Source organism: Saimiri boliviensis, chromosome 17, assembly GCF_048565385.1.
Source record: "Saimiri boliviensis isolate mSaiBol1 chromosome 17, mSaiBol1.pri, whole genome shotgun sequence".
NCBI lineage: Eukaryota > Metazoa > Chordata > Mammalia > Primates > Cebidae > Saimiri > Saimiri boliviensis.
Window position 1 is genome coordinate 30,622,124 of NC_133465.1, and position 20,931 is coordinate 30,643,054.

A 20,931-nucleotide genomic window follows, 5' to 3' on the forward strand; every position below is an offset into this window, starting at 1 on the left:
CCACCTGTGGCTGCTCTGGGACCTGGAGTTCATGTGTGTGCTTTTGGCTTCCACATCTGCCCCATCTCTCTTGAGACAGTGCTGCAGTGACGCCAACCCCACCTGGAGGTGACACTTAGGGGGTGAGTCTGAAGTGGGACTGAGTGAGCCCCTGACCCTCCGGAGACCACTCTCCAGGACCAGCAGTGCACACAGCACCAGGGTATGCTCCGTTTTGTCACCTGTGGAACTCAGGGCCCCAAATCACTTGGCATCTCTTTCAGCCAGGGACAGATTGGAAGCAGAAAGGCACAGCCTCGGTGGGGGGCAGCGACTCCTTCTTGTGTGAGGAGATGGAGGTGCAAAGGGGGAGCGGGCAGACTTCAGAGGCAAGGGGTCTTGGGGAAGGCATCCTCTCCGTTCCTCTGGGCAGGGCAGCCTCTTCCTGCATCTCTTTGGAAGTTCTCCTGGGAAGAGGCCTCGCCCCCCTGCTCCTCAGCCTCCCCAGTGGGTCAAGAAGTTTTCTTGCATGCCTCACTTTTTGGATTAGAAACGTCCCAGTTCTGGGTGCGGGTGGCAGGGACGCCACAGGCCCAGGGCATTTGCCATCAGTATGACCTGGCCCTTTTTCTTAGGGAGAGGGGGGCCAGAAATGAAGGCTCAGTAGTGAGACCACAAGGCACTTGCTTTATTGTTACAGGACAGGGGACAATGACAAGCCATCGAGGGATCTGCTTATGCCTCCTATGAACCTCGGGCCAACCTGGGGGTGGAAGTTCTGGTCACCCCCAGGTCCAAGGTGGGCTGAGGTTCCCCCTTGGTGGGGTCAGGCTCATGACAGGCACCTGGACCACACCCCACAGCTCCAGGGGTGTCCCTTGTACTTCCTAGGCACCCTCGGTCTGCCAGGCAGGCAAAGTGGGGGTGCTTGGCATGGGTGCTTCCCTGCCATCCTGTGCTAGGCTTTCCCCCTGAATGCCCAGGTTGCCTGAGACAGTTGTAAGTAACTAACAGGTGCTCCTCAACTCAGGATGGGGTTGAAACCGGAGAAACCCATCCTGAGCGGGAAAACATCGTAAATCAAAAGCGGTTTTTGACTTACAATGTTTCCATTTCCGATGGGTTTACTGGACATAACCCCATCCTAAGTCGAGGAACATACTGAATGTTATTGCTTTCGCACCATCTTAAAATTGAAAAACTGTAAGTTGAACCATCGTTAGCAGAGTGAAGCTGGGAACTAAACTACGTGGACTTTTCTTCCTGGAGGTGGAGTGAGATTGTGGTGACCGGGAGGGGCCCTTCCTGCGCCCGGGACTGGGAGAAAAGGGCGAGTTCAAGTTTCCGAGGGCAATTTCCAAACACTGCTTCGGAATTGGGCTCAGTTTGGTCCCCGGGTAGAAGTTGCCCCTCCTGTGTGTCACCCTGGGGGAGGCTGGACGGAGCGTGTACTAAGAATGGGTAGAGCCTGGCTGAGCGGGTGCTGCCAATTAGCAGTCCCTAAGGGGGGCCATAGACAACCCAGGAAGGAGCTCTCAATCTCCTCCTTCAGGCTGGGCTGTTGGGATGAAGATGGGGGAATAAATACAGGGGGCTTCTGGGAAAGGACATGATGAGGGGCCAGGCCTGCAGAGTGTGTGGATGTCAGAATGCGGGTCTCGGGGGAATCTTTGGCCTGGCAGGGGCCCTGAGCTTTTGGTAAGCAAAGCCCTCAGCTCTCAGTTGCCCTGGAAACTGGGCACAGGGCTCTCAGTGATGTAATGTTGGGTCCTCTGGCTGTTAGGCACGTGGGTGGGGATACCTCTGAATAACTGTGTGTGAGTATGCACGACGGCTTAAGTGTGGATGAGTGTGAGCTAGGGACAGTGCATTTTCTTTTTGCCCACACACTTGCTCTTTGGGGGCCCTGGGTGAGGAGCTGGGCCACCACGTGGCAGAAATGTGTGAGGGGCAGCACCCCAGGTGGTGTCTTCTGTGCCCCTACCTGCCAGCTAACACACACGTTGGCTTAGTGGCATAGGGGACAGCTAGTATTTTTCTTCCTTGACCTTTAAGATGAGCCCGATATGGGCGGCCAGCCAGGACTTCCAGACCAGGCAAACACTGGAGCTGACGATGGGAGGCACAGCTCATGCCAGAGCCATGGGCTTGGAGCTGGGGCTGAGGTACACAGCGGGACCCGCAGGGGCCGCTGGGGGCGTGGGCTCCAGCTCCATAAAGGCAGAGTAGAGGGTGGTGAGGTGCAGGTCACCCAGTGCCCCGGAGCCCCCACTGCCCGGGGGTGCCAAGTCACCTGCCCCACTGCCTGTCTCTGCCAGACAGGGCCCAGGGGGAAAGCAGTGGGGTGGTGGCTGGGGTGGCGGCATTGAAGATGATGTTGGGGATGAGGTCACCAGTACCAGGGGGTCGAGGGCCAAGCTGTCATCCTTCAACTGTTCCCACAGGTTTCCTAGTTGGAGGAGATGGGGAAGGAGAGAACAGGTGTCACTGGGAGGCACTGGCGGAGCCCTGTCTGCCCACTCCTCCCTGTCAGCTCTCACATGCTGCAGAGAGCAGGGGATCAGGGTGACATGTGCTGGGAACAGACCCTGGCACTAGCTGTGTGACCCCAGGCAGTTGCTGAACCTCTCTGAGCCTCAGATTCCTCCTCACATAACAATCTGAAAGCCATCAATCTAGATGACCTCTGTGGTTCTTTTTGGGGGGTGGGAATTGGGGAGGGATTGATGCCTGCTGGCAGCATGGATGCCAATGTTATGCACTCAGGAGTTAACCCTGGCTCCTGCACAGTCTCCCAAGGTAGGTAGATTTGCAGCCCAGATCAAGGCGCTTCCAGCAGTGTGTTCTGGACCTAATGGGATGGATAGGCTTGGCTCCCTGGGTCTCCTCCACTGCAGGGCCCAGGGAATGGGAGCAGAGCCAGGACGCACACCTGAGTCTGAGGAGCAAACAGTGCTGCCACGTGTGCCATGGGACTCGCACCATGGCTAGCCAGGGCCTGGGGCTCCTGCAGTGGGTATCCAGGCTGCAGGCTCTGGAGAGAGAGGGCCTGACTAAACCTGGATTGGATTTGGCTGCCTGGGTTCCAATTCCAACTTTCCCTCTTTCTAGCTAAGTGACCCAGAGTGAGTTCTCAAGCCTCTGTGTGCTTCCATGAAGTAGGTTTAGTAATCCCTCCTACCTCTAGGCCCAGATGAGAAGGCACATGGACAGCAGCCAGCCTGATGCCTGATATCTAGCAGGGGCTCAAGTAAATGCATCTCACATGTCTATAGCTTCCTCTGAGGCTGCGGGAGCCCTGCTCCCCACTCCTGGACTGGGCTGAGGGTCTATGTGCACTTTTCTTTCCTTTTTTTTTTTTGAGACGGAGTTTCGGTCTTGTTACCCAGGCTGGAGTGCAATGGCGCGATCTCGGCTCACCGCAACCTCCACCTCCTGGGTTCAGGCAATTCTCCTGCCTCAGCCTCCTGAGTAGCTCGGACTACAGGCACGCGCCACCATGCCCAGCTGATTTTTTGTATTTTTAGTAGAGACGGGGTTTCACCATGTTAACCGGGGTGGTCTCGATCTCTTGACCTCGTGATCCACCCTCCTCAGCCTCCCAAAGTGCTGGGATTACAGGCTTGAGCCACCGCGCCCGGCTTCTTTTTTTTTTTGAGACGGAGTTTTGCTCTTGTTACCCAGGCTGGAGTGCAATGGCGCGATCTTGGCTCACCGCAACCTCCGCCTCCTGGGTTCAGGCAATTCTCCTGCCTCAGCCTCCTGAGTAGCTGGGATTACAGGCACGTGCCACCATGCCCAGCTAATTTTTTGTATTTTTAGTAGAGACGGGGTTTCACTGTGTTGACCAAGATGGTCTCGATCTCTTGACCTCGTGATCCACCCGCCTCGGCCTCCCAAAGTGCTGGGATTACAGGCTTGAGCCACCGCGCCCGGCTATGCTCACTTTTCTAATAATAGCTTCCCAAACCTGGGCTGCCTCCCCAGGGCTGCCTCCCAAACCTGGGCTGCCTCCCAAACCTGGGCTGCCTCTCCACTCACAGTCAAGTGTGGAATAGAACATGGAGCCGTTTGCGGCCTATCCAGAGCTGAGAGTGTTTTTTGTTTGTTTGCTTTTTGAGGTGGAGTCTGGCTCTGTCACCCAGGCTGGAGTGCAGTGGTGCAATCTTGGCTCACTGTAACCTCCGCCTCTCGGGTTCAAGCGATTCTCCAGCCTCAGCCTCCCGAGTAGCTGGGATTACAGGTGCCTGCCACCATGCCCAGCTAATTTTTGTATTTTTTAGTGGAGACAGGGTTTCACCATAGTGGCCAGGCTGCTCTTGAACTCCTGACCTAAGGTGATCCAGCTGCCTCTCAGAGTTCTGGGATTATAAGTGTGAGCCACTGCGCCTGGCCAAGAGTGGTTTGATGATGTCAGTTGGACCATGTTTGGGGCACCAGAAGGAGAGATACAGGGGCAAGGACATTCCTCTTGCCCCATTCTCTGGATGGCAGAGAGCAAGCGGGAAGCTCCCTCTGCCATGTCCGGCCTCCTCTGCTTCAGTCAACCAAAAACCCAGCCACGTGTAGGCTGCAGCCTGGAGACTTGGAGAGGGTAAATCACCCTGCCAGGTGCACCTCTCCAGTCCTGTCCCACTTCCCCTTCGCACCCCCAGCTCACCCTGGAAGTCAAAGTCGGTGAGAGAGGGGTTGATGGCATCCAGGTCAGTGCCAAGGTCTCCATCTGGCAGTAGGGTGTCGGTCCTGGCTTCGGAAGGCTCGGCCAGCAGCTTGGCACTGTGGCTGGGTGGGGTGTGGGCAGGCAGAGGCGAGTCCTTGGGAGTGCCTGGCTGGGCCCGCAGCTCAAGATGCCCATCTGGCTGTGGGAACAGTGGCTGCGGTGGTCCAGGAGGGGCCAGGCCTGGTGAGAGGTGCAGGTAAGTCTGCCCATAGCAGGAGGGTGCGTGCCCAAGTAGGTCCTGCAGGGGGTTCTTGCCAGGAATGAGACCTGGAGCTGGGTGGAGTGAGTGCAGCGGCGGGGAGAGGCCAGCTGGGGGTGCCAGGGGCCGGATGGGGCCTGAGCCTGCCAGCCCAGGGGGCGGACAGCCCAGGAGCGGGGAGCCTAGCTTTTCCCTCTTGTCACCAATGAGGCTGTCCAGTTCTTCTGAAAGGCCCAAGAGAGAAAGAACACCATGAGACCTCCCTCCTCCACAGCCCTTCCTAGCCTAGAACCCTCTCTCAGAGCCTTGTCTCACTCTCCGATTCTCTTTTTTTTTGGCTCTTGGGTGCCCATGGCCCTCCCTCGCACGACCGCCCGGCCTCACCTGGCTTGGCCATGCTTTTGCGCACAGCAATGGGATCTTTCCTCTTCCACTTCTGCAGCTCCTCCTGCATCTTGTCGATCTTGGCTGGATTGAGGGCCCACAGGCAGCCCTTGCGGGACGAGCTTCCTGATTTGTTCTCCACCTTCTCGAAGCACTTGTTGAGAGACAGATTATGGCGGACAGAATTCTTCCAGCCATCAGGCGCTGTCTGCCAGAGCAGAGCAAGAAAAGCATTTAGGCCGGGGTCAGGGAGCCAGAGCGGGCTTCAGGTCTGGGTTCTAGAACACTCCTGTGGCCCCTCTGGGCACAGAACTGCCACCTACTCTGGGGCTTGATGTCTTCCTTGGCGCCCAGCCCTTGCTTGGTCCCCTTTGGTGATGGGGGAGGGATGAGCAGGAACCTTGACCCCAAGTTACTGTCATCTCAAATCTGCCTTCATCCCACCCCATCCTGTCTGACCCTTCAGAGGACTGTCAAGGTGATTCAGAAAGCCAGGGCTGGTGGGCACTAGAGGCCTCTGGCCCATGGCACCCTTCCATCTGAAACTGGGCTGCTCCCCACTGGGTCTCCAGGCCTGTGCTCGGACCCCTCTGTGGAAGGGGGACTCACAACTCTGAGGTCTCCTGGCTGGCTTTAGAGGCAGGAATTAGGGAGGGATGCTCCTCTCCCGGGTCTGCCTTATCCCCTCTGGGGCTAACTTGGGAGAAAAGAAAGATAGGCGAGGTTGGTGAGTGTTTGGGTGTGTGCACTGCACAGATGTTTGTGTGTCTATGTGGGTTTGGTATACGAAGGGACAGTGCGAATGAGCATGTACACATGTCTCTAAGTGTGTCTACCTGGCGTGAGCAAGGTCTCCCGGGTATGGGTCTATGAATTCCTCGAGTGTGTGGATGGCCGTGTGCGAGAAAGTCTCTCTGGGTGTGAGTGTGGGTAGCCATGATTGTGTGATGTGTGGGTGTGTGTTTGCATGAGTGTGCCCGGGGGTGTGCCCTGGTGGGGAGGCCAGCCCTCAGGCGGTGGGGGGTTGCTCGTGCCAACAGAATAAACACCCATTAGGAGGCCTGGTCATGCCACCAGTGCGGTAATTGTGCCCAGGGAGGGTTGTAAAAACCATTAGGCTGACTCAGTTGGGTGAGAGGCGGTGGCGGGAGTGCCAGTGGGCCCCCTGCCCGCCCACCTCCAGCTCTGTTCCAGGCTCTGTGACAGCCCTGAGCCCAGCAGGGGCTGACTGTTGGTATGGCACTCGCTCTGGCCAGTTGGATTCCTTTGCCCTCATTCCCTGGCCCCTCCCCTTTCAGTCCAAAGTTTCTGCTTAATGAGGGGCAGCCACTCCCTCCTCCCAGCTCACTTGCCCCAGGGAGCAGCCAAGCCGAATCATGCCCAGCAGAACCAGGCCCTAATGCCAGCATCACTCCAAGTGGCTGGCAGGACCTGGTGCAGCCTTTCTTGGGGGCAGCTGGCCTGGGGTAGGAACTGGTTGAGATGACCCCCAAGTCAGTAGGGAGGATTCTAGAGCCACCAGACCAGCCAACTAGGGGTTCACCTTCGACCCCCACGACAGTCTCCACTAGGAGTCAAGGCCATGTTGCCCCATGGGCAGAGTTAATGGGCACTCGGGCCTTTTACGGTCCCATAAAACTAACTTTGGGATGCCAGGGCAGCCCCCACCCCAGCCACTTCCTGTTTGGAATAGGGATGGTCAGCACTAACAATTATGTCCAGTGGCTGAACACTTCCCCGGTCCCACATCCCTGACTCATGGGGCCATGGGACGCCCACAGCAGCTGCCTTGGGCATGAGTGCTGCCCACTCTGGGGTCCAGTCATCCTCGCCCAGAAAAACGATCTTCAAATGGAAAGTGAGAGATGGAATGAGGAGGGGAATCTTTGAACTAAGGAATTTCCTTAGGTGGATCAGAGGGGAGCCGTCAGAGTCAAAAGGAATCTATGTGCCAACTGATCTGGCCCATTTTACAGACTGGGAAACTGAGGTCCAGACAATAAAGGGCCTAGCCCTGGATCACACAAGGAGGCAGTGACAGAGCTCAGCCTCCAACTCTGTCCCCCAGGTAAGGGCCCTGCCCAGGTCACCCCGTAGGGCCTGCCTCACCATCTGGGGCCCCTCCCATCCTCACAGATGCTTTCTCTCTGAGATCAAATGTGAACTTGGGAGTGAGGGAGTGATGCAAGTGGCTAAAAACAACAACTAGAACCAAAGGGAACAAAAAGCTGTTAGACCTCTTCACTCCTCAGCCCCATAAAACAGGGATTACACGGCTCCCAGGAAAAATAATTAAGCCAGGAAGACGAGATGCAGGGAGGGGCTGGGGGCCAGGCCAGGAGTTGGTTGGGAAGAAGGGCTGAGGGGAGTTGGGGCAGGGCCTTGCCCTTTCCCTCTCTGTGCCTGGCCCCTCAAAACCCTAGAAGACCCTCCAAAAGCTTTAGGGGTTAGGGAGACTTTAGCCCCCTGAGCTGCTGGGGTCTGAGGGACAACCCTGAATTCAGGCTTTGATGCTTCTTGTATTCCAGGGGCGACTCGCCTCCCTCCTTCCCTCCCAGAACCTCTGGTGGATTGCCACACTTTTCCACCCCTGGCCAGACCACTCCAGCAATCGTGCCCACTCCCTCTCTGATGGCAGCCCAGCAGGATAAACTTGTTTGAACATCAAGCCTCAAATTATCCCCAGGCAGGACCATAGATGGTGGGGGCAGGAATCACCCCCTGGCAGGTGGAGTTGAGTTCCGGATCACCCGGGTCTCAGCAACTGCCCACTGCCTGGGTAGCAGATGAGATTTGTGTCTACCAGGGCTTGGAGAAGGCACTCTTCACACACAACCCCTGTCTCCCCGACGTCCACCCCAGAAGAAGGGGATCTATGCCCGAGGGGCTGGGGGAGTGCAGAGAAGTGTGCAAAGCCGAGAAGCTTGATCCGGTAACTGATCCCATCTACTGTGTGACCTTAGGGGAATGGATTACTGTCTCCGATGCGTTTGTCCGCCCTGGGAGAAGAGCCTCTGTCCCGCTTGTAGAGAGGGAGTTGGGTAAGGCTCCCAGAAGCCCCTTCTGTGGATGATAGAAATGAGATTCTGCCCAAGGGGTTGGGGGAGAGTCAGGTAAGCCAGCCTGGGACACTCAAAAACTGGGTAGCCCACACCCCACTTTCTGGCAGGACGGCAGCTGAGCCTGCCACCCACAGAGGCAGATCCTAATCTCACCTTGGAAGGCAATGGCTTCTTCAGCCCCGACAACACAGTCACCATGGCTGACCAGCCCCCCAGGATCCCAGGGGTTGGGGTATCGACAGTGTCTCATTTCTTCTCCAACTTTCTCTCCCCACTTGGGGTAGGAGGATGCTCCCTGAGGCCTATCGGTGCTGACATGTCCACTTCCAGCCTGCTGTACAACCTTGCACGAGCCGCTTGGGCTCTCTGTTCCCTACACGGAGCCCCTTTTGTAGGAACGCTGTCCTTTTGAGGTGGAGGCAAGGGAAAGCTGGTGGGGGGTAAGCCTTCTCCTGGCTTTCGTTCGAATTCTTCTCCCACCTCCAGACTGCGTCCTCTGGCTCTGAGAGGCCTGGCTTGTCCAGGACTTGGGGGTGGTGGGGTGGGGGGTACCTTGGGCTCACCTTGAAGTAAGGAAAGTGCTCCGTCATGAAATTGTAGATCTCGCTGACGGGAAGGCTCCCAGTTTTACTGTTCTTAAGGGCCATGAAGATGAGGATGCTGAAGACAGAGAAAGCCCCTGAGAGTCTGAACCTCTGACTGGGTCCTAAGCCCACTCCGAGCCCGGCACTCCTGGTGAGAGGCTTAATGGGGTTGGAGTTGGAAGGGAATGAGAAACTGTCCATTGAAATGGACACGGGAGTCAGGAATTGCAGATGCACGAAGGTCTTGTGGAATCTGAGAAACCTGGGTGGCCATCCTGGCTTAGCTACTCGCTAGCTCTGTGACCTTGGGTGAATGCCTTGCCCTCTCTGAGCCTCAGTTTCCTCAACTTTGAAGTGAAGAAAGGCACAGCTATCCCAGAGTCGTGAGGATTAAAGACTGCCTGTCACATAGAAGGCATTCATTAAATGGAAGCTGTCATTACTAGTCAGTCCTCAGCCAACTGCATGAACGTTGGAGAGTAGGGAGGGACGAAGGTTTCTTGAGCCCCTGCAATGCACCAAGCATGGCCCCTCCATTCTCTTACACAGTCTGTCCAACAGCCTGAACTGCTACCCCAAGCCCTCACATTTCTTTATCTTTTGAATCTTGTAAGTCTTATATTTTAATTTTTTGAATTATACTTAAAAGTTCTGGGGTACATGTGCAGAACGTGCAGGTTTGTCACATAGGGATACAGGTGCCATGATGGTTTGCTGCACCCATCAACCTGTCATCTACATTAGGTGTGTCTCCTAATGCTATCCCTCCCCTGGCCCCCTGCCCGCAAAGCCTGACATTTTCTTAAAAAGACGACTAAACAGAGGCTCAGAGAGATTAAGTAACTTCCCTGAGGTTTCACATGAGTCAATTCCAGAGTCTGGTCTTGAACTCGTTTCTGCTGGACTTCAAGGCCTGCGTGTGCTTCTTTCAGTGAATTACCCTGCCTCTCACAAAGCCCTTCTCTGCACTCCTGGCTGATGCTTAAGTTCCTCTCCCTTCCCCTGAGCTCACACTAGCTGATGACCCGATCCCATGTAGGGCCTGACACGCATTTGGTCAAGTGTCACTGTCGGTTAGATGAAAGGACAGATGGAAGGGTCTCCCAGACAGGCTGGGTCTGCTGCCACTGAAGAGCCCGGCCCCAGAGAAGTCCTCCCAGATCTGGCAGATGGTGGATAGCTGAATCACAGCTGCAGGCCTCACCCCATTTCCTTCCAGTAGAGCTTTGAGGGGGGCTTCTCTCTGTTTCTGGGGAAGGAGAGGGAAGGCAGCAAGCATCTCCCCTAAACTCTCAGATCCAGGCCCTGGGCCTGAGGAGGTGAGACTTTGGCAGGCTCACTCCAGGGCACCAGTATCTGCTGAGTCAAGTCACAGACATGACTCCCCAGGTGCAGACAAAGGGTCAGAGGTGACCCAGTCTATGCCCCTGCCTCCATGCGGGAACCCTTTCTCCAGCATCCTCTGGAAGCCCCCTGGTATGACTTCCACCTGCTGCCGTTACTTGTAGACCCAGCGGATTCCATGCCTCAGTGCTCCCAGGGGCCCTCTCACCCCCTCCTCCTCCCACCCCCAGAGTGTGGGAAATGTACCTGTAAGAGTAGATGGGTTTTGGGAAGAGAGGCTGGTGCCCATCGGTGCTGGCCTGGGGTGCCATCCGCTGGTACGGATAGTGTGAGGAGCCCAGGTAAGGTACGGGGTAGCTGCCGCCCCCTGGTGAGTACTGAGGATGTCAAAGGGGCAGAGTGATTGCCACGGTACCCAGACTTTCCCAGGAGGGCTCCCCTCCCCCATTTATATACAACTGGAGAAGGCACTCAGGCCCAGGTCATGGGCTCCATCATCCCCAACACAGAGCTATCTGAGGGGCTGTAAGGAGATCCACACCCTATAATTTAGCATCTTAGAGGCCTTAAAGCCCCCCTCCTCCAGCTCCTTCCTCTCAGCCTTCGATGCTCTGGTTGCCATGGTGACGGGACCCTGCTGGGAGAGTACAGAGCCCTCGGCTCCTGCCCCCTTCCAGGAAGTGCTCCCGGCACTCGTGCATCTCCCCAGAGCAGCTTGGCCGGAAGTGGGATGTCCAGCCTGGGCGTTTGCTGGGCACTGCCACTTTTATGAGTTTCAGTGGCTCTTTGAAAGGGCCGGTCATGGTAGTGGGCAGGTGGGGGTGGGAGGTGGTTTTACGGCAAAGGGAGTGGCTGCGGTGCCAGGGATGGTGTTTTATGGGGTTGGGGGCAGGAGACTCTGACTCCCCCAGCTGCTCCAGGCTGAAGAGCTCTTTCCAGGTCACTCAAGAGACACTTAGTGCCTGAGTCACCCTCTGTCCCAGGCTCCATAAAGCCCTGGGTGAGGCCATCTTGTTGAGAGGGGTTGCAGACTGCAGACTGCAGAGGGCATCAAAGCAGGGCCAGGCATGGTGAGATCATGAAAGGTCTGGTAGCCCCTTAGTCCTTCTGTGGCTCCATCTCTGTTCCTGCCTTGGGGACATCCTTTACCCTGGGTCAGACCATGAGCCTCAGGATAGCTTTGGTCGTTCCCCCCAGGCCTCCCACAGCAGAGAGGACGTCCTGTCATGCCCTCTCTTTGCTTCCCTCCATCTCTTTCTTTTCCCCGCAAAGCAGGCAGTCTGACCCAGCCCCTCTCCCCTGCCTTCCTCCCTGGCTCGGCAGAGATCAGGGCCAGAGCCGCAGAGCCGGGCGTAGAACCTGCTCCACAGGCAGGGCCTGTCTCGGTGCCAGGGTGCAGGTGGATGGAGCTGGGCGCTGGGCAGCCACTTGCTCCGTCTTGCCTGGTGACTCCTGGGAGCTGCCTGGCTGCTCTGGAGCTCTTGTCTTTCTCCTTTAAAACTCCTCCATCCCATGCCAGTGTGGGGCAACCACTTGGCATCCTGTACCCTTGGGAGGAGCTGAAGCTGGGAAAGGAGGAAAGGGCTGAAGATGCTGGGGACTTGGAGTCCTCCGGGTGGGAAGGTGCCCTAAGCCCACACTGGGTGCCCATCCTCTCTAAGCTAATAGAAGTTGGGGGCCAAGGTCATATAGCAAGATGGTGGCTGACCTATACAGAGGCCCTGCTCAGCCTGTGTTTCACACCACATACTCCTCTTCTCGCCAGCCCTCTCTCTGTCTGGGGCAGCTCTCTACCTTCCCTCATTTCTGGTTCCCTTCGCAGCCCTGCCTCCATCTCAGCCCCACACTCCTATCTGAGGTCTCTCGGGCCCTGCCAGGGACTCAGACAAGCCCACCCCGGACGAGGGCAATTGCTTCTCTTCCCATTAACCACTCCCCACCACCTGCCGTGGCCCAGCCTAAGGTTCAGGGCCCTGATGCCCTGACCTGCCCATCCAGGTGTACATATGCCTTCACGCAGACACACACACCCCACACCGCACACAGACACACACACACACAGACACACACACACACACACACTCAATATCCTGAGACCCAGGGAAAGCAGGCCTGCTTGCCCGAGACCCACCTGGTGGAAGGGGGGCTGGGAGGAGCAGTACATATGCTGCAAGGGAGGCTGGTAGCAGAACATCCCAGAACCACTATCCAGAACTGGGGGCTTGACCTTGACCTCTGAACCCTGCTGGAAGAGAAAGCAGATGACTAGGTTAGGTCCCTTCCTCTTTCCTGTGTCTTGAACCTTAACAGAAAAGCAACCCCTATTCTGCCTCCCCGACAGCTTATTCCTGGACACACAGAAAACAGAGAGGGGCAGGGATTTTCCTAAGGGAACTCAGCAATTTAGTGGGAGAGTCGGGGCTGGAAGTGACAGCAGTCCCTACCCCTCACCTCACTGCAGGGGAGAGGCTGAGGCTGGGCTGTCCCGAGAAGTCGGGGAGACTTGTGCTGGGGTGGGGACAGGGATCTCCCAGAATAGCACCAGGGTGCGGTGCTGACCTCACTTGACATGCCTGATTCAGAGGCCTCAGACTCTCAGAGCAGGTGTGCAAAGAACACTAGGAAAAGGTCACAGCTCCAGAACTTCCCCTGAGGAGCCGTGGTGAGGGAAGCGTGGGCAGTGGCCCAGCTGTGGCCCTGGGTCCCTTCTCTTTCCTCTTCTGTACGGCCCCAGGAAGCTCCAGCAGGCTCTCTGGATGGGGCTAGTAACTCCTCTCGGCTTTGACTCCTGGCCATCCCTGAGGCAGAGCTTTTGCTCCCTGCTCCCGGGAGTCTACGCAGTTGCTGGTCTGCGTGAGCCCTGTGAAGGCTCTCACGTTGGGCATGGGGAGCCTGCAGCTGCTGCTACAGTGGTGTTCAGACTCTGCCTTCCCATGCATGCGAGGCCGGCACGGGGTCCCCGGGGCCTAGTGCAGAGCTCTCCCGTGAGTAGGGACAGCAGGGTGTGCAGCCAGGCCCTGGAAGGTGGACAAGCCCTGCAGGAGGCGGACGGCGCTTCCTGGAGTTACCAGGGACCTTGGGAAACCGGCATCTGGGCCCAGAGGGGCAAATCAGCTGTGACCTCTCTCTGGGTGTGCCCTGGGGTTGTTGATGCAGAGATTGCCATAATCATAGAATCTTAGGCCTAGAAGGGCCAAGAGCACTTGTGTCCAACCCCTTCATTTGACAGATGACGGGGATGAGCCCAAAGAGGGGAAGCAATATGCCCAAGGTCACCCGGCAAGTGGACGGACAGCTGCGTCTCAAGCTCTTCTCCACGTGTGGGAGGGCCAGGGTGTGAACTCAATCTTAGCTCCCCGTTTGCAGGCTGGGAGACACCTTGGCAAGTCACTTGGCCTCTATGAGCCTCAGTTTCCTCATCTGCAATATGGGAATGGTGGGAACTTTCTAGAGCGTGATTGAGGGGATTAAATGAGGGTACATGAAAGAAAGCACCCAGCAGAATGATTGGGAGCTGTTAATGAGTGGAGGTTTGGGGGCTGTAGCTGAGATGATGATGCCCTGTCTGCAGGCTGTGGTCCTGTCTAAGGCACGTGAGAAAAAGCCATCAAAGGGCCAGAATAAAGTCCTGTCTTGGCCACACCTGGTAGGTGCCCAACTGCCTTCTCCGTCTTCCTTCCAAACCTTTGTTGGGGTGGCTTGGGGCTGGAATGGGGGCCTGTTTGAAAGCAAGAGGTGAGGGGCATGTGGAGTAGACACCGCTGAGCCTGCGCCACTCAGTCACTGCCTCGGGGACTTCCAAACCGGAGCTGGGGAGCAGGGGGGGCAAGCTCCCTTTAGCTCTTCTCTTCCCTAAGCAGCAATCCCTTGAGACAGGTACTGTTAACCTTACTTTTCAGTTGAGGCTCAGAGAGGTTAAGACTTGCCCAAGGTCACACAGCTTGTGGGGGTCAGGCTATGGAAGGGCATGTTAACCTTCCAAGGTATTTCTAGGAATACACCCAGGCCCCACTCCGGGCACAGAATGGGGCCAGAAGGGTCCCTCTGGAAGGCTTAAGTCCTCTCTCAACCCTGTATGCTAAGGCTGGGGAGGGAAAAACTGTTCTGTGGCTCCTCCCAAACCCTTGCTCTTGGCCTCTGGAATGTGTTTTTTTTTTTTTTTTTTTTTTTTTTTTTTTGTCACATTTGCATATGGGCGTGTAGGTCTGGCTGGAGATTCTTGACACTTAAACAAACAGAGAGAAGTCACACAGTGGAATCCTGACTCAGGAGCCTCTGGGAAGCCGCCAGCTTCTTTAGCCTGACCTGCCTCCCCTACCCGCCCCACTCCATGCTGGCCAGGCCAGCACCCCCTCCCCAGCTGACCTGGGGGCCCCAACTCTCTGGTCTTGAGAGGCAAGGTCTGCAAAGAGAAGGTGGGACTTTGGTCTCAAAGGACTCTTTCTAGTCAGCTAGGAACCCGCACAGCAGGGACGTGGGGCACTCGCTGGCCACTAGTACTCACCAGGACTTGCGGGCCGTGCTCCTGGCTGGGGTAGGAGAGCCCATTACACCATGCCTCTCCTGAGAAGCCAGGCAGGAAGGCCTCAGCCTCCGCCACATCCACGGGGATCTCCTCGAAGGCTTCCAGGGGCCCCGGGGTCTTAAAGGAGTGTCCATCGAGGGCCAGGGTGGTCTCGGCCTCGGGGAAGATGTCCTCATGGAAAGGCCGCTTATACGGGTGGTAGGGCACGTGGCTGCCCTTGAGGAATCGCCCGGGGCTGCTTGCTGGGGCCTCCTCGAAGCCAAAGCCCGGATACTTGTCTGAGGGTGAGAGCCGGAAGGGACCCGGGCCGGGGCCGGCTGGGCAGTGGCCCTGGACTTGCTCCGGGCCTGGTGATGCAATGCGGGGGCTGTGTGGGGGCAGGGAGGGTGTCCTCTCTGGAGGGCCATCGGGCACAAACGGTGAGCAGCTGAAGCCGGCATGCTTCTGGGCAGACAGAGGGTAGACAGCTTGTAAGTGGAGGCTGAACCAGGCCTGGGCACCTGCTGGGACCCTGCTCTGTTCTGGGTAAAGGGAGATCTATGGCTGAGCTCTGGGGAGCCCCTAAATGGTGGAGAAGACGTAGCCTGCCCTTGGGAGCCCCGATTTCATGAGGGTACCCTACCCTGAAACCTGGGGCACCCCAAGTCTGATGGGGCTCACAGCCCTGCCCTGGGGCAGGCGCAGACTGACCCCTCTGGATCCCAGGGTCACTGAGGACTTGTTTGCTGGTGGAAGGGACAAGACAGATCCTGGGAGGTTCCTGGGGGGGTGAGTTGACCGGTCCACCTGCTGCCTGTGCAGCCGCAGGCCTTGGCCTGAACCCAGGCTGGATGCCACATACTTACACTCTGTGTGGTGGGGGAGTCGGGGAGGCCTGGCGCTTGCATGAGGTCCCCTTGGCGCTTGCCCTCCAGTCTGGTGGGGCCCGGCAGTGTGACGTCAGACTGCGGCGGGGGCAGCGACACCATCACCCAGTCCTGGGCTCAAAGAAAGCCGTCTGCCATGAGAGTGAGGACCAGTGTCCAGGGGTGACCAACCCAGTCTCCCCACCTCCACCCCCACCCCATCCTTGGGCTGGAACCCTGCCTCCAGTCAGCCATCTGATGTGTGTGTGTGTGTGTGTGTGTGTGTGTGTGTGTGTTTGTGTGTGTGTGTGTGTGTGAGAGAGAGAGAGAGAGAGACAGAGAGAGAGAAACATTCTGGAAAAGTGGAGCAGAGAGAGCAGTCCCCTGTGGAGAAAGGGCAAATCACCCAGGTAGGAGCCCTCGGAAGGGCTTGGCTGATCTCAGGCTGCAGCTGCAGAGACTGATCGGTGAGACCCTGGCTCCCGGCTGGGCCCTACCTCTGGCTTCTCAAGATCAGTCTCCGGTGTCTACAGTGACACCGCAGGTGACCGCAAGCAGGTGGTCTCCATTCAGTGACTGGGCAAGTCTATAGGTCCTTCCTGAGGGGAAGGTGAGCTGGTGCGTGGATCAGACTCATCATGTTTGGGGTGGGAGTAAGCCCCTCCGAGCAGGTGAGCTGGCCCACAGCAATCCGGCAGTGACCCTCAGGGCACCCTGGCGACATAACCACAGTGTGCAACTGGGGACCCAAAGGCCCCTGGTTGCCTGGCCTGTGAGCCACACTGCAGCACCTGGCCAGTGCTATTCCACCCGTGTCCTGCAAACTCTAACCTGTGACTTTGTGCAGGCCACTGCTCCTTTCTGAGCTTCAGTTTCCACATGAAGACCTAGGAGCTTGGTACATGATATCTGAGGGCTTTTTCTGCTTAGACCTTCTGCAGTCATAGGGGAACCTGTCCTTCACACAGTGGAGTGGTTCAGAGGACTCAGGCCTCAAAGCCGGGGTTGGCCCTTCCCCACAGGCTATGCCAGCAAAGCTCTCTGAACTTCAGCATCACCATCTAACTGGGAGAGTGACAGGCTGCACCTCACACGGAGGTTGTGTCAAACAAAATCATGCACAGAGACCATTCAGCGCAGTGCCTGGTGCAGTCAGTGCCCCATAAATGCCAGTTCTCATTATGAATATCATTGTGAGTGTGGCTCCCTTTTTTTTTTTTTTTTTGAGATGGAGTTTCAATCTGTCACCCAGGCTGGAGTGCAGTGGTGTCATCTCGGCTTACTGCAACCTCCGCCACCTGAGTTCAAGCAATTCTCCTGCTTCAGCTTCCAGAATAGCTGGGGCTGGGCACAGTGGCTCACACCTGTAATCCCAGCACTTTGGGAGGCGGGCAGATCACCTGAGGTCTGGAGTTCAAAACCAGCCTGACCAACACTGAGAAACCCTGTCCCTACTAAAAATACAAAAAATTCGCCGGGCATGGCGGCAGGTGCCTGTAATCCTAGTTACTCAGGAGGCTGAGGCCAGAGAATGGCTTGAACCTGGGAGGTGGTGGTTGCGGTGAGGTGAGATCACGCCATTGCACTCCAGCCTGGGCAACAAGAGTGAAACTCCATCTCAAAAATAAATAAAAATAAATGAAAATTTAAAAAAGACTAGCTGGGACTACAGGCGTACACCACCACGCCTATTTTTTGTATTTTTGTTTTTATTTTTATTTATTTTTTGGATAAATAAACAAAAAAAATAATAGACACTCACCCCTTCTACCCAAGACCCCCTCAAGTCAGAGCAGGGCGGCTATGCTGATCCCAGGCCACGCTCCTTCTGGAGCTCTGGGAGGGAGAGGTGGCCTTCTCGGCCCTGTGGTACCCAGACTGGGGTTGGCACCTCTTTGCTGAATAAACCATCAATAAACCTCATTTGACAGAGGGGGTGACAGGGAAAAGGAGGGGAGGCAATTTGCCCAAAGTCCCACAGCGGATCAGTGGTGGGGTCCAGGTGGGGGCCTGGTGGGAGGCTCTCCCGCCCCTTCAAGAGTCCCCAGCACCCCTTCTTGATGTCCTGGCGCCTGCTCACTCGGCAATGCTAAATGTGGCGTGACTGGGGAAGCGCCGAGCTGGCCGTAACGGGACACCGCAGCGGAGCAGGCATGGGGCCCGAGGTGCAGGGCAGCCCATCTCCCGCTGCGCATCACTGCCGCCTGCTCCCTGGACAGCTCCTCCTGGACAGCTCGGGCCTGCCTGCTGGCCACGCCTCACCCCGGCGCAGAGCTGCCTTCTCAGGTGGGTGGTGCAGGGGGCTTGGTGGCTTCCCAAGGCATTCTCCAGCTCCAAATGGGAGGCCGGGGGCCCTTCCTCCCTGCCAGATCTCACGCTTTGTAACCTGGAGAGGGTGGCCACTCCCCTCTCTGGAGGGGGGGTAGCACAGTGGTTTAGAGCAGGGATTTGGAGTCAAGCCCGACTGAATTCCAGCCCCAGCTTTGTCGCTTTCTGGCTGTGTGACTTTGAACAAACTGTGCAGCTCTCTGTGCCTCACTTTCCCCATGTGGGAAATGGGGCACATGGACCCGCCTCACAGGGCGGTCATGCGGATGGTTTGCATGAGGTGCTGGCACAGGGAAAATGCTCAAGGACATGAGTCAGACATCTGGCCTCTGCTGGCCAAGTGTGGCTGGGCCCAGGGGCCTTTGGCCCCAGGCTCGACAGCTTCTCTGATGGTCTCACTGCCTCAGGCCTGGCAGCTCTGGGGCGACTGGCTGATGACCCAGCCCCAGGTGGCAGCTGCCCTTGCCAGTCCTCCTTGTCCGCCTGGCCTTCTCTCAGCCTGGCCTCAGACCCTAGCACTGCTGCCCTGCAGATGTGTGAACCTGGGGAGGCCTCTCTGAGCTCCAGCTCAGGCCTGCGCCACCTCCTGAGGGTCTGGCCCACCCAGAATGATTCCTGCAGTGTCTGCCTCGCCCCATTCTTGCCCCTGGTCCCTGTTCTCCAGGACATCATCTCCAGCTCCCACCGAGTTCCTGCATGACAGAGGCCTTAACAGAGGCTTCAGTTCATAGCCACGAGTTTCACAGCCTCACTTGGCCAAACCACCCCGCTGCCACCTCCCATCCCCCAGAGACAGGATGCAAACCAGGGAAGTTATGCAGAGTTCAGAGATCCACCCCTTAATTTGCATTAAGGATGCAGAGTTCCCTGACTAGTCCTCAGGGATTCTTCTGGGCAGGTTTTGTAAGTGGGGACTCCTGATTCATTGACCATGATGCCCACTTGGTGGCAGCTAAAGCTCTATTCTACAAGTGAGGCTCAGGGAACAGGGAAAGAATGACTTTCCTAAGGCCACGCGGCCCAGGAGAGAGGGGGTCCTCTGGGGCTGGTCAGAAGGCCTCTGACTGGTATTTATGAGGAGCCCCTGTGCAGCACAGGGAAGGACTCACTGCAGGAACCTGGATGAGGCTGCCTTGGCCCTGACCCTTCCTGGAGTAGCCGGCAGAGCTCCTGAAACTGGGCAACCTGGAGTCAGGGCTGGGTTTAAATCGCAGGAACTGTGGGACTTTGGTTGGGCAAGATGCTTAACTTCCTTCCCCGTGCCTCAGTTTCCTCATCTGTAAAATAGGACTAATAAATACATACCTCTCTGGAGGATTAATAAAATATTGCTTGTAAATAGCTTAACACATAGTACATGCTCAATAAATGATAGCTATTATTCATAATTAGCAGTGGGACAGAGTTTATTTAAGGCATGAGCCATGGGGGTGGGGGGAGGGGAGCCCAGGGAACTCGATTTTCTTGCCTTCTCCTGCCTCCCACCCCCAGGCCCTCCACGTTGTCCTCTCCCACTGGCAGAGGCTAAACTTCCCTCTTCCTGGCTCTCTGGCCCCAGAGGTCATTTCCGCCATTCCCGTGTGGTAGAGCTAGTGTCTGTAGAAGCTCTTAGGGACTTGTGTGGAGAGGAGGGGGTTGACTCTGTCGTTTTGGATCTCTTGGGAGGCCTCCCTGCTGGCCCCAGTATCCTGGGGCTGTCATCTGCACTCAGAAGGGACCTTTCATAGAGGTCTAACCTTTATCCTGTCTGTTGCAGTTTCAGGGAGCACTGGAACTGGAGGGGATGTGTGTGTAAATACTAGCAAATACCAGCACGGGGCCGGGCGCGGTGGCTCAAGCCTGTAATCCCAGCACTTTGGGAGGCCGAGGCGGGTGGATCACGAGGTCGAGAGATCGAGACCATCCTGGTCAACATGGTGAAACCCCGTCTCTACTAAAAATACAAAAAAGTAGCTGGGCATGGTGGCGCGTGCCTGTGATCCCAGCTACTCAGGAGGCTGAGGCAGGAGAATTGCCTGAACCCAGGAGGTGCAGATTGTGGTGAGCCGAGATCGCGCCATTGCACTCCAGCCTGGGTAACAAGAGCGAAACTCCGTCTCAAAAAAAAAAAAAAAAAAAAAAATACCAGCACGGGAGGCCCAGTCAGCTCTCCCACCTTCTCAGATCCCAGGAACTCCTCCAGAACACCCCCATGACCTGCCCCTTAATATGGGTACCCACAACCCACAACCACCCTCTTCCTGGAAGCTCTCACTGGTAGACTGTGCTCTGGGGTCCCTTCGTCACAGTTCCACATCTACAGTGCACTCTGAAGTTTCCTCTGCACTTTTTTTTCTTCTTTTTTTGAGACAAAGTGTCGCTGTTGCCCAGGCTGGAGTACAGTGGCACGCTCATCACTCACTGCAGCTTCCACCTCCTGGGCTCGAGCGATCCTCCCGCCTCAGCCTCCCAAAGTGCTGGGATTACAGATGTGCACCACCGCTCCCAGCCACTCTGCACTTTTGTATCTCTTGTCTCATTTATCCTCTCTTTGCCACAGAAGGCAGGGGGCAATTGTGTGCAGGGCCAGTTGGTAGGGGCTCGTGGGAGCCAAACATACCCATTTCTTCCCAACTCTATGTCCAGTGAAACTGGTCCAGATCAGCCATGGTGGGAGTATTTGCCCATGGAAATTAGCAAATCCTACAAATCAGGGCCTTTAAAAAAATTATGATGTATTTACTTTTGAAAACTGACGGGTGAGCGTTTACCAGCACACCACTGGCAGGGGAGCAACGTCATCAAGTCCATTTTTTAGGGGAGGAAATTGAGGCCCAGAGAGAAGGAATGATCTGCCCAGGGCTACACAGCTGATTGACAACCACATGTGAGTCTCAGGCCTTGAGAGCCATGACCATACCCCCAGACACTGACTCTCCAGGGGTGCACCACTTGCAAAACATCGACTAAAGACCATTTCAG

At 56.6% G+C, this 20,931-nt stretch overlaps 1 protein-coding gene across 3 annotated transcripts in view; it reads right to left on the minus strand.

Moving 5' to 3' along the window:
- Nucleotides 1-643: 643 nt before the first annotated feature.
- FOXN1 (forkhead box N1) overlaps nt 644-20,931 on the minus strand; it is a 31,613-nt gene continuing 11,325 nt past the window's right edge. The window contains exons 2-9 of one of the 3 annotated variants that reach the window (XM_010342039.3): nt 15,643-15,774; nt 14,777-15,241; nt 12,404-12,517; nt 10,519-10,649; nt 8,908-9,004; nt 5,283-5,490; nt 4,640-5,122; nt 644-2,428 (exon numbers count right to left, since the gene is read on the minus strand). In XM_010342039.3, the coding sequence (XP_010340341.3) occupies nt 2,109-2,428; nt 4,640-5,122; nt 5,283-5,490; nt 8,908-9,004; nt 10,519-10,649; nt 12,404-12,517; nt 14,777-15,241; nt 15,643-15,765 (1,941 nt within the window). In that variant the 5' untranslated portion in view covers nt 15,766-15,774 and the 3' untranslated portion in view covers nt 644-2,108. Of the gene's footprint in view, nt 2,429-4,639; nt 5,123-5,282; nt 5,491-8,907; nt 9,005-10,518; nt 10,650-12,403; nt 12,518-14,776; nt 15,242-15,642; nt 15,795-20,931 lie in introns of all 3 variants that reach the window. The other 2 variants (XM_074388470.1, XM_074388469.1) reach the window with 2 other exon arrangements.